Source organism: Condylura cristata, unplaced genomic scaffold (genome assembly GCF_000260355.1).
Source record: "Condylura cristata isolate star-nosed mole 26May11 unplaced genomic scaffold, ConCri1.0 scaffold00003, whole genome shotgun sequence".
Classification (NCBI taxonomy): Eukaryota; Metazoa; Chordata; class Mammalia; order Eulipotyphla; family Talpidae; genus Condylura; species Condylura cristata.
The window spans coordinates 43151915-43165673 of NW_004567104.1; the positions used below are offsets into that span (position 1 = coordinate 43151915).

General features: G+C 37.7%; 1 protein-coding gene across 5 annotated transcripts in view; it reads right to left on the bottom strand.

The window, feature by feature from the left end:
• The window catches only part of BBX (bobby sox homolog (Drosophila)), a 258107-nt gene that overhangs the window by 92752 nt on the left and 151596 nt on the right, over window positions 1–13759 (bottom strand). For all 5 annotated transcript variants that reach the window (XM_004675232.2, XM_012732817.1, XM_012732804.1 and 2 more), the window contains one exon: window positions 3939–4109. In XM_004675232.2, coding sequence (XP_004675289.1) covers window positions 3939–4100 — 162 coding nt within the window. In that variant the 5' untranslated portion in view covers window positions 4101–4109. The remainder of the gene's footprint in view (window positions 1–3938; window positions 4110–13759) is intronic.

Consider the following 13759-nt stretch of genomic DNA (forward strand, 5'->3'; position numbering starts at 1 on the left):
CCCGCTGCGCCACCAGGGAGGGCCCTCTCAAATACCATTTTTTTAATCCCATTCTAACCCCACGGCAACCACTGATCTAGTCTTCATCCTACTGTTACTTTTTTTTTTTTTAAATCAAAACATTGTTTTACATCCTCTTTAGTGTTTTGACAATACAGAGTGTCCCTCCTTGGGTGCTGTCATTGAGACAGTAACACTACCAACACCAAAGCATCCATCAGTCCTCCACCACAGTGCTTTATGCTCCCCCTCCCAGCACCCCTCTTGTCTCCCCCTTTGGATGTCTGAGATCTATGGTCAGCTTTCAATAGGGTGGTTTTAAAGTCTGTTTGTCTGACCCTTTGTTTGTTTTCTTTATATTTCACATAAAACACCATCCATCCAGTATTAATCTTTCTCCTTCTGTCTCATTTAGCTTGGCATAATACCCTTTCTGCTCCATCTATGTTGCTGCAAATGACATGAGTCCATCTTTATGGATCACTGAGTAGTTATTTCATCATGAATATATCCCACATCTTCTTCACCCACTTATCTGTGTTTGGGCACTTTGGTTGTTTCCATACTTTGGCTAGTGTAAATAGAACTGCAATAAACACTGGAGTGCAGGTTTCCTCTCAAATCAGTGTTTTTACATTGTTGGAACAGATAGCTAGGAGTGGAACTGCTGAGTCATAGGGCAGATCCATTTCTACTCTTTTGAGAAAGTGCACTGATTTCCATAGGGGCTGGACTAGTCTACATTTCCACCAACAGTATATGAAGGTTCTCAACAGCAAATTCACTTGTCTAGTGAAATACAATGGTGAGAGGCAGAAGCTACCCTCCCTTTTTCTAAGCTACATTCCAATTTAAGGTCTTCTGCAAACCTCTCGTCCTGCCCCTTCCATTTCTGTAATTCTCATTAACCCTGCCCTAATACCACTGTGACATATGACCAATTCTTCCTACTTTTAATTCCCTGTAATACTTCCTGCACATGGCTGCAGTTAAAATTTCTAAAAGCACATGTTTGGTCACAGAATCCCAGAATATCTCAGGATTGCTAAGTATCTTCTAAAGTTAAAATAGGATTCAATGATATTTCTTGGAAATAGCACAACTATGAATACATGTTCAGAATGCTTACTAAAACCATTCCTTGAACTTATTTCATAGTTAAAATCAGGAAGGATCGAGGTAGCTATTCGTCTACATTACATAGTAGGGCAGGAGTTCTCAATCTTGAATGTATCCTGGAATCCCTGGAGATCTTGTTAAAATCCAGATTGTTAGGTTCCATTCCCAGAGATTCTGATTCTGGAGATCTAAGTGGGCCTTGAGAATCTCATATTTCTAACAAGTTCCCAAGTGATGCTGATGATGCCAGTCTGAGGTGCACACTCTGAGAACCACCACTACTATAGGTAAGCCATGTTCTTTTATAAAATGTCTACTGGAAACTGTTACAGAAAGATATTCTAGGACAAATGATAAGCTCAATTTGAAACTTTTGAAGAAGATTTTTAAGTTTAAATGAGTGCTGCAAATGCATTTAATTAATCATCAATTAACTTCAAATACAAATAGTACAGAACAATCTTAAAGTCGTAACTATCTGATTTGGAAATGCATTAGGGATTATTATCTGGGGTGAGGGCTACAGATGTAGCTTCCTCATTAGTACACATTCAGTAGCAATGATTTGTATTTTCAAGGATTCCTATTTAACATTCTAAAACAAAGAAGCTACAGAAAAATCAAGAATTGAAAAAAGCAGGCTGAAAAAGTAATCATATTTTTCCCTATAAAAAAAGAGTAACTTTCGATTCCGTTGCTAAATTATAAATCTCAAGTCAAGAGCTGGGAGAAGAGGTAAATGAGACAAACATCTGGCCCAACAGCTTACTGTCTTATATATAAACAAATTTGAAAACTGTATGATGACTGCAAAAAGGAACAAGTGTGATAATGAAGCACTAATAATTGGGTAGAAACACAGGGAAGTCTCTCTGGAAAGGTGGTGTTGCAGGTAAACTTTGAAGATGAATCAAAATAAGTCAGGTAGTAAATGGAAAGACAGGGAACTGACAGGAATTAAGGTTGGTTTATTTGAAGATAGATAATGTAGTTCAGTAGTATTAGTGTGTAAAAGATTGTAACAGGGATCTATAACATGAGATTATAGAAGATATGACCAATTACCGAAGAATGTGCATTGTCATGTTTTAAAACATGCACTTAATCCTGTGAGTGAGTGGTTTTATTCTGGATGAAACAATTAACCAAAAAACAACAACAACACCAACAACAACAAAAACCAGGGCCCTCCCTGGTGGCGCAGTGGGTTAAAGCAAAGCACAAAGCTTAAGCCACTTCTGCATGAGTTCGATCCCCGCCTGCCCCGGAGGAGATCCACATGGCAAGGCAGACCTCTCCTGACCAGCCCACTGCTCCCCTCAGCAGTGTACTTAGTCGATCTGCCTGTTCTGTGCCCCACTCTGTCTCTGGTGAATCCTCTCACCCTCCGCATCTCTGGCCTGTACCCCAGTTCTGTACGAATAAATAAATAAATCTTTTTTAAAAAAATGAAAAAACAAAAAACCAACTTGGGGGCATGATCAATATAGACCATGGACTATTTTTTTTTTTGGGGGGGCCAAGTACAAGCAAGTTATTAACCACTATTAACTACTATTTAATGTTACTAAAAAAAGGTTATTACTCGTTTAATATTATAACTACTTTATTAAATTAGCCAAAAAGCAAGTGAACAAATAAATACATAAAAAAGTGAAAAACTCTTTTGCACTTACTTTTCTTCCTGGGGGGCCCAGTTATGCTCTGTACTACAACAACATTAGTAACAACCAGAACAGGGAAAACACATCGGGGTGCAACAGAGAGTTTTGAATGACTTGAAGCCAAGGAAAAGGCATTGTTAGATTTCTATTTTCAGGTAATTCCTGTCAGCAGTATAGAATATGAATTCTAACAGAAAAACTAGAAGCAACCAAAAGTTGAAAAACTAATAAAAAACATTACTCCAGTAGTTCAGACTAGAAAAAGAACAGGGCTGAATCGAATAATGAACAGCAATAACAAGAATGGAGAACAAAGACAATGTTTATGAAGAAGAACAAAGACTGACTGGGATATAAGTGAATGTACCAATTACAAAAGTGTTTCTCGGTTGGATGGCAAGGCTCCTTCAAACACGAAGGGAATACTTTTGCTCAAATGAGGAAATTAGATCTGAGGGGAGTAGAAAGATTAGTATTAAGAAGCTGAACTTGAGTTGGATACAGGGTATGTTATATGACATAAATAAGTTGGGCTTTCAAAAGGGAGGCCTCATATGGAAAATCAAACCAAGTCACTAGTACAGAGAAGACTAGTGTTGAGGATGAGATCAGTGAATGGAGAGTGAAAGCAGGTTTCAATGACTCAAATTCATACAACAGCCGTTTACTGGGCACCTGATAAGGACCAGGTGATGCAGACAGAGCAGTTAGTCCCTCATAAAGTAGAAGCAGAAAAGTAGCACAAAGCAGCCTTCCATTTTAAAAGGATCCCTCTGTTACTTTGCTGAGAACAAGCTGTAGAAGGGCAAGAGTAGAAGGGAGAAAGACAGAATGTAATAATCTGCACTACAAATGGCAATGGTTAGATCAAGATAGCAGTCATGATGTGGCTAAGAAGGGTTTTCAAAATGAGAACTTATTGTGGCAGACTGAGAATTTACTGAGAGATGGATGGATGTCACATCTGAGCAAAAGGAAACTGATAAGGTCCCAGCTGTGACCAACCTCAATGTTGGGAGTTGCCATTTACTGCAAAAGGATGCAAGTTAAAAAGACTTTTAGTAAAGCGTCTTTTGCAACATACATGTTCACTGTAGTTTCTAGTGTTGAGTACATATAAAAATTTTAAATTTCTACAGTAAGCAGAGGAATTACCTTATCAATATCTTCCTCTTCGTCTTCCTCTTCTTCTTCTTCTGAAAAATCAAGAAGTTTCTTTGCTAGTAATGGATGCCACTGAAGACACTTTCTTTTTGGTCTTTTTCCAGCCCCTTCTCCTTCTGCTGAATGATCTTTATTTCTATTACTGCCTTTCATTACTAAGACCTGTGGTAAAAGAGGGGAAAAGAGAAAAATCAAAGCAAATTTAGTTTCCTTAGCTTTAATTGCATTATAGTTTTAATGACTAAACTATCTACCAGCTCAAGCATGTATTAGATTTAGTGAGAGCCCTAAGTACATAATCAAACATTCATCTTAGTGGGGCTAAATTGAGCTAATAAATTGCTTTTTTATGAAATCTACTTCCTTCCCCTCTTTAAATTCAAAGCTTAAAACCCAAATAAAACTTTAGGATGATTACAAGTCACAGTCACCTGTACATATTTACTCAGGGTAGTGTTTCTCAAAGTTTTACATCAGAAGAACAAAAGTGATGCCTCTGGGGAGCAGAGCAGCTCAGAGGTGGCCCTTCACATGTTCTGTAAGGATTCCTATTTTATTAACAATTTACATGAACTTTGCATTCTACACTATGATAAAACTGATCCTGGCACACTATTAAGGAAAAAATACTTGCTACATGTTTTAGATTTAAAATGAATTGTCTCATAGGATGACAAACACTGCTCCAAAACTAGCTTTGTGAAGCCTCCCAGCACCCAGAACATCAGCACTGTGGGTCACTTAGCCTAAAGAGCACCTCTGTGTCATCAATGTCACAACAAACCACAAATACCTCTTCATTACATTTGTACTGCAATCGGGTAACAAAAAATTGTTCTCTGGGCTTTTTTCCCCTCTGAGTGAGTTACTGGCTGACACAGTTAGGTAGCAGCCAGCTATGAATGTGACAAAATCTTTTTGAAACCCCAGATTCTAATTACTTTTCAACACCCTTTAAGTTATTTTCCACATGCAAATAAAAACAACAGTGAGATACTATCTCATTCCCATGAGAATAGTCCCCATAAAAAAACCCCAAACAACAAGTGTTGGAAAGAATTTGGAGAAAAAGGAACTCTCATAACACTGTTGGTAGGAATGTAGACTGGTTCAGTCCCTACAAAAATAGTAAGGAGGTTCCTCAAAGAATTAAAAATAGACTTACCAGGCCCTCCCTGGTGGCGCAATGGGTTAAAGCACAGCACTAAGATGCTAAAGCCACCTCAGCATGAGTTCGATTCCTGCCTGCCCCAGAGGTGACCCACATAGCAGAGGTGACCCACATGGCGTGGCAGACCTCTTCTGACCCACCCGTTGCTCCCCTCAGCAATGTACTTCGTCGATCTGCCTGTTCTGCTCCCCACTCTGTCTCTGGTGAATCCTCTCACCACCCCTGCACCTCTGGCCTGTACTCCAGTTCTGTATGCATAAATAAATAAATCTTTTTAAAAAAATAGATTTGCCATATGATCCAGCAATTCCCTGCCTATCTATCTACTAAGCAATGTAAAAACACTAATTCAAAGGGAAATATGCACTCCTATGTTCACTGCAACACTATTTTCAACAACCAACTTACAGAAGCAACCCAAGTACCCAATAACAGACAGATGGATTAAGAAGATATTTTTGCACAATGGAATACTACTCAGTTACTTTAAAAAAAAAAAAAAAGATGAACTTTTGCCATATGTAAGAACATGGACAGAATTGGAGGTTAATTATACTAAGTGAAAAAGTCAAATGGAGAAAGTAAATACTGGATGATTTCACTCATATGTGAACTATCGAGAGAGAAAACAGTGAACTAACAAAACTAAACCAAAACAAACGCTACGAATATGTCTGCAGAATTGAGGTAACTAGAGGAGTAGAGAGATTGGGAGGGTGGAATAAAGAGAACATGGAGCCCAGTTAATTGTATGTGTAAAAGGACTGGGTGCTCTGATATTCAGAGTGTTGTGGTGACCAACATCTGAGGTGGCATAACCCTACTCCCCTAAATCATATAAACATTGCTGTAAACCAATGTTACCTCAATAAAAATTTTAAACTATTCCCTCAATGATAAAAACACATTTATATTACAAAGAAGAAAATAGCATAAAATGAGGTTTCTCTCCTCTATCACTCCCAAATCTATTCCAGAAATAAACTCCAATTTCTTTTATTCTTCATCGCAATGTTTTTTTTTCCTGTTTTGATATTTCTCACTCATTATTGGAAGTAACATTAGTATATAAATGTTAACCTGTTGTTTACTTAAACATATTTTTGCTTATATTAAATCACAAGGTAGTGATTTTTTTTCATCAGTGTATGTTTGCAATGGTTCAACTGCCTTACTGGTGAAACTGGAGTCCATGAATATAAAGTTTCAAGGTTCATCCAGTTCTCCAGTCTTAAAATGATATGGCATATGAAAATTTATCCTTCTTAATTGTTTTTAAATTCAGGGTCATGTTTAGTTTTTCCTCACATCAAAATTAGAAAAAAAAAAAAATCACCAATGTTTGTATGACTTAATTATCAAAAAAGAAAAAGAACCCTTTAAATATCTGATAAACCTGACAGTCATGATGAAAGGAGTGATATATGACTCTACTTTATCTACTTTATTCTTTTTTTCCTAAATAGCCGACTGTCCTGGGCCCTCCCTGGTGGCACAGCGGGTTAAAGCACAGCACTAAGAAACTAAAGCCACTGCGACATGAGTTCGATTCCCGCCTGCCCCGGAGATCCACATGGCGTGGCAGACCTCTCCTGACCCGCCCACTGCTCCCCTCAGCAGTGTACTTTGTGGATCTGCCTGTTCTGCTCCCCACTCTGTCCCTGGTGAGTCCTCTTACCCTCCACATCTCTGGCCTGTACCCCAGTTCCATATGAATAAATAAATCTTTTAAAAAAAAAAAAAAAGCCAACTCCTAACACCATTTACTAAATAATTGAGCTTGTCTCCCATTCTTTTGAAATGTCACTTTTATATAAAATATTACCACATGTGCATTAGTATATTCCTGGATTTTCTTCAGCTAATAATCATCTTCTCAATTTGTCTGTCCTTTGACCAATTTTAGTATCCTTAGGGATTATATTATTGTTCTTTTTTATATACAAAAATATCAGTAAACATAGCCATTTAAATGTTTTAAATTGCATTAAACATGCTTTTATGTCACTATACTTTGATGATTTTCATAATAACTAGCTGATACTCCAAGAAAAAATGTATCACAATTTAATCATTCTACTATTAATGGACATTCAGATTTCCTGTACTGCAGTAAAAAGAATTATTTTAACAAAAATCCTCCATTAATTTATGAAAAGCTATGTAAAATTTTTTTTTAAAAGGGTGGGTGGAAGAAAAGAAAAACATGTTACTGTGGTTTTCTTAGGAAGAAACTTCTGAATATCTGAAGCAACTACATGATTTGTGTTGTTGCCTCAAAAGTATAAGAAGTTATTGAAAATGAAATGGATTTAGTTATCTAGTGCGCTCTTAATAAATGAACAAAGATTTCTTGTGAACCAATAGACTATTTAACAATTCCCTTTCTATTTACAAATAAAACTTGGCAAAGGAAAGAAACCCAATTTCCAAAATTACCAAAGCTTTACAGAGAGAAGAAGAAACATTATTTCTGTGCCTTATTAATCATGTCAGGATGAGCTGCTTGAATAGTAATTAAACCTATACAGTGGGGCCAATATTTTATAAGATAACATATTTTTAAACAGTTAAAGAAATCAATGGGAAACTCTTAAGTGAGGCAGCTGTTATCAACTGTTAAGTGATTGCTAGTGCCTAAAGAAAAACTGTCATCTAGCTTCAAGGATTCTGCTTGCTACTTAATTATGTGTGCAAGTTTATGTGCCTTTGTGTGTGTGTACACATTTATGTGCATAAATTCAATATTCAAATAGAAAAAAAGACTATCAGTAATCAAATTAAAGGATAGTATATGTGGCTTTTGGGTTCAAAAAAATCACTTTCGTCATCACCACCACCCCGACCTCCAAGCACTGCTCAAGTGTTTTCTTTGTAACTGACAGGCCATTTCAAACATTTTATCTTTTCTGGTATTCTAAAATTACTCTTTCCCCCTAGAAATACACTAGGAAGACTTCGTATTACTAATGACACTACATTTCTTTTAAATTACTTTAACATAGAACATTCTATAACTTCATCAGCAGGCCTTTTCCTAGAAGATCCAAGATCTACTTATTTATATGCTCAGAACTCTCTTGGAACATCAATATCAGTTAGATGTGAGGGTTGTTACAAGTAAATGTATGAACACCTCTGCTAAATCACCGTGATACTTCGTACACTAAAATGTCTTCAAATTCAACCTCCTTTTTTCTCTTTCCCCTGAATTCAGGCTTTTTTTTTTTTTTCCTGAAGGGGCGGGGGCAGGAACTGGAAACTACATGTAACTCTGGTGTGCAGACAAGATGCATGGTGGGTGTAAGAGCTATCAGCCATCTGGGCTTCAGGAGAAGTAAGGCTGATAATCCTGGCACAGTGCCCAGAAGGAGAAAGGAGCAAAAGTAGTACTTTCAGCATGAATGAAAGATATATAAATAAGTTAACTGCACATCATAGATCTTGAAAAAATAGTCAGGAAAAGTATAACTGTTATAATGACCATGAAATACTTCAAATTATAAACTAGACATTTTAATAATTTATAGTGATCTAATTTTTTAATAGTTTATAATGATCTAACTTTCAATTCCCTATGGATCTGTTTTCAAACTGTTGAAAGAAGACCAAAAGTGGAGGTAAATAAAGCTCCTGATTATCCTAATTAGATATTCATTATACTGATATAAATGTAGATCAATTTGGTGATAAAACTAGGAAAAACTTCACTGAACTGTATTCTTCAAATGCAGCAATCCCGCGGAGGAATACCTTTACTGATAATCAAATTCAACAAGTAATTTAAACAAGTATCATAGAAGGGACAGTAGAAAGCAAGCACCACACTTTACACCAATAAAATGAAGTGGACTCTGGAGCCTGACAGGCCTGCTTTAGAATCCAGACTAAAGGAAACTCCTTCACTAACTAGGTGGTGTAAGGTTGTTAATCTTGCTTATCTTTCATCATCTGTTGAAACTGAATAACAATAGCTTTGCTGTGTACTGCCTGCACCTAGAAGGTTCCCACTAGCACTGTCAGTAAGTCCTCCCTTTACCCACAGCCTTCTTAGAGGGAAGTTTAACAGACAGCATCTGCTCACTCAAACTCAGCCTAAGACGCTGTTCAAGGAAAGTCCAGAGGCCTCCCTTCAACAGTAGTTGATATGCATTCCAGATGATAGAACCAAGCTCCAGGCTCAGAAACTAAAAAAGAAAGATGAAAAGTTTCCTTTCCTTTATCTGAATGATAGATATACTGCCAGAAATGGGGCCTTGGCATATTCATAACATCTGTAACTAAGACCCTTCTAGATTTATCATACAACTTAGGTAGTCAATACACTTCAGTCTTTAAAACACTGTATGAATATAACTGTTTAAACTATTTCCAAAATGTTTAATGAAATCCCCATCAAACCACATTAATAGAAATTCAAACCCAATGAGACACAGAAAGGTGAGAGAGGCCCATGAAAAATCTCACTGTTAAACAACCACATCTTCTAACCACAAGCTGGGTCAAAGTGAGACTACAAAGCCTCTTGGCTTTCTTGAGTCAATAAAGAAGAAAGAGTAGCCCAAAGACACATTGACAAGGTGGTAGCTAGAGCTTCCACATAAATTAAATGACCTGCTTAAAAATCATTCAAAAGAGCCCTGTAATTTTCAAGAAAACAAAACAACAACAAAAAACCCTTTGTTTTCTATTGTTCAGGAATCCTGCACAGAGGCTGGCAACCAACCCAACTCTGAAGACTTGTTCATCCTAAAACATTCTCCTATTTTCCATCAAATTTCTTCTCACCCTCCCATGCCAAGTCAAATATCCCTTCCTCTCCAAAGTTTCCTGTGAGAACCTTCAGTCAAAATCCACCTTTGTTTGTGAGCTTTGATTATACTTGACCTTGTTAGGTCAAACACTTCAGAGTGATTCAGAGTCTTATCTGTGCATTCCATGCTGCAACAGTTGTGAACTTCTAGAAGGGAGGTGCCATGGGTTCTTCTTTTCTGTCCCAACCCTTAACACTGGTAGCAGAAATCCCTGAAATGGGTATTTATTGGCATGCAATTTCCTCATCTTACACTTAACTATAACTCACCAAAAATACGTGTGTGTAGTAAATTTTTAATAAATAGCTAGTAAGTAGGCACATGATGTTATCTCATTTATCCTAAGAACCCTCTAAAACAGATACCCCTATGAATCCTAGATTAAGTGCCAAGGGTCATTCAGTTAACAGTGGAACCAGGAAGCCTAACTCAAAAGCCCAAATGCCTTCCTAGGACAGGTGCTCTAATATGAAGTCTTCTAGCTGTCTACTCTCCAGGTACTTCCCATAGAACAAACAGCTATGTGTCATAGAAACACCATGAGGGGCTGAAGGGTGAACACTAACAGGGTTTCACTGGATTTCATAGGCAGCAGAAAAGCAATTACACATCTCTGATGACTTCATAAGACAATCAGATTAAGTCTGAAACTCTGCAGATAAAAGCCCTACAAATGCTAGCCATTATTATTTATTGCAATTCTAATGGTGATTCTAAACTATAGATAAATGAAAAATATCTCATTCAATAAAGTAATACGCTCATTTTAGAAGCAATTCACGCACTCTTTATGCAAAGTGTGTCTTTAAACGCATTCCTTATTGAAAAGCAGTAGCTCTTTTCAAGTTGAAACTTTAACTCTGTCAAGATGTTATCTATACACCCTTCACGAATACTAATAAGGTACCCACTATTCAAAAAATGGGTTTAGCTGAGTACTGGCAGCTCTGGTCCCTGCACCTTACCCCTCATGAAAAAATATGTGTTTTAATATCTCTAATGTCACTCCATGACAACTAGCCTTGGGAGAGCTTAACAAATTCTCAAAATGCATGCTGCTCTAGGCTGCCTACAGAGACAACAGCTACCTTGAAAGAGATAAGACCAAAAAGGAGTTGCTTAGGGAGGAAAAGCTACTTACACAGAAATTCAGTAACAGGCTAAGGTCCCTTTCCCTTTTACCCTCCCTTCCTCCAAAAGCCCAACTTTCTTCTTCTATAATTTTTATGGTAATGTACATTCTTCATTAGAAAGTCACCAACAGGGGCCCTCTCTGATGTTGCACCTGGTTAAAGCACAGTGTACAAAGCTAGCTGCAGCCACTGCAGCACCGTTCAATCCCTAGTTGGGAAAGTGACCTACATGGCACAGCAGACCTCTCCTGTCTCGCCCACTGCTCCCCTCAGTCATGTACTTCATCAATTGCCTGTTCTGCTCCCCGCTCTATCTCTGGTGAAGCCTATCACTGCCCCTGCATTTCTGGCCTGTACCCCAATTCTGTATGTATAAATAAATAAATCTTTTTAAAAAATCACCAACAGGCTTACTATAAAGCATTTACCTTTTTAATATGCATTTATGGACGGAACATAAGTATCATACTGAAAACACTCTGAACCACATGAAGGCAAGCTCATGTGAGTGTTCTCTTCATTTATCCTGAATGCAGGTGAACAACTATTAATCCATCACCTGGTGAGCTATGCACTGTGGGAATTAAGTGTCTGGTCTTACCTTCTAGTCAGTTCACCACCCGCTCTGCCCCCTTGACAGGCAGATGTCTCCCCAGTTCATCACACCTGTCACGTGCTCCTGCCCTCGCCTACCTCTGCTTTCCCAGGGCTGTGCTACACATCCCCCATTCTCACTTTCTGAGCAAGACCTTGTTGAACTGCCATTTCTAACATGTTGTCCTTATTTGTCCTACTTCATGTCTCTTTTCTCCCTGAGCATCTTTTTTAAATTTAGTCACCCACATTTAATGGTTGTGCCATATTCTTAACACTTGCTTATATAACAATTATTATTTTTCTGTACAATGTGTGTGCAATACTTTCATGTGAATTCCTCCCACAGAGACCCTTGAGAGTAATAAACATGATAGATGCTTTCTTCTGTATCTGTCAGAGTAAACAAGCCCATGCTAGACAGGAAATAGATGGTTGGAGAGTATGTGAGGAAGTGAACACAAAAACAATACTGTGATTTCTTATGCTTTCCTTTATGTTGTTTTGGTAAAAGAGAGAAGAGATGTAAGACTTGGGAAGAAAATATACAGAAAAGGAAAAAGTAAGAACTAAGAAGGGTTGTTCAGAAGAGGAAGAAACAAAACAGAAACAGGCAACTGACAGTTTAACATAATAAATACAATAAAATCTAAGTGATTTCCAAACAGCTGTCAGTACTAGTCTAAAAACATGTTCTAGTAACTTTTTCTTTTTTCCTAGTTATTTGTCAATGATTCAAATTATTCTTTCAGAAAGTCACAGTACCTTCAGCTCACTGGTTCACTTTTCCTCTCACAATTGCTCTACTAATAAACCCCAATTCTGAACTCATGCAATGATCTTTCTCCTGTAGGGCTATCTCAGTGTTGCTAGCTATTCTGTGGTCTGACAACACTACAGAAACTTCTAATCTCAGCTTGGTCTAATGCTGGTAAATAGTCCTTTTCACTTGTCTTAGCAGTTTCGCCTAGTCCATTTTCTCAATCTCTCCTCAACCCCTATAGGTAAGGAGTGAAGATAACAATAACAGGTAGGTATACATATGCATTAATATAATGCTTACACCTATGTGCCAGAAGCGTACACCTTTATATTTATTCTCTCAACTCACTACAAGCCTAACTAGTTATTATTCTCTTCTTCAAAGATAAAAACACTGAAACACAGAGAGCATACAGTTTTTGTTCTTTTAGCTTATACATTAACAAAGGTTTTTATCATAGGCATTTGTTACATGGGTAGGGACTTAAGTATCACCAAAAAAAACTGAAATACAAGAAGACAAGCTCATGGAGCTGCCTTATTAATTGCCAGTGCATTGAATATTCATTTGCTGCCCACCGGCTGAGCTGTACACTGTATGTGTAAACTAGTTAGTGCCCAGGGGTCAGTCACACTGTTAGCACACAAGCAGTGGCTGCAGCATAGTAAGTCCTCACTGACTGTAGGTGCCTGGAAACTGGCTTTCATCCTCAAACATCATCACTTAATTCAAAGTAGACCTGGATTTTTCTAATCAATGTTGTAATGAAATAATGTTGAACAAAGCAAAGTTGTTTGAGGACCTGAGTATCTGAGCTCAGAGTCTCTGGCTCCCCAGTCTTTTTGCCCATTGTATAATATTGTCTCCTAACAAAAGACTTCACTGAACTTTTTCTATAGGATAAACGCCACATGAATTAATTTTTTAATCTTCTATATAGCTATTATAGAAAAGTACTGTACTCATCATCTTTTATATGTGAAGCAACTGAGAATCACCAAGCAGAGTCAGGCCCAAAGCACTTCGTCAGCACACAAAATCAGGAGTCAAACCTATATCTTTTGTTCCCAAAGTGTTCAATCACTTCTCCATCCTGTCCTTCCCACCACAACCCTAGTAACTCTAAGGCAGTATCTTTGCCTACTCCTTACCAGGAAGGCCTTCATATGTGAACCCCCGCCCTACCTTCCCTACCAATTTCAAAGGTCTTCCTTTTCTTCTTCTAGCTTTTAAAGACAGATATTCAAGGTCAATGCCTTGCATGGCCAATCTGTGTAAACTTTTCTTCCTGTTATGGGAACAATTAATCTTTCAGTTTCTTTCTGATGAGCCACTGA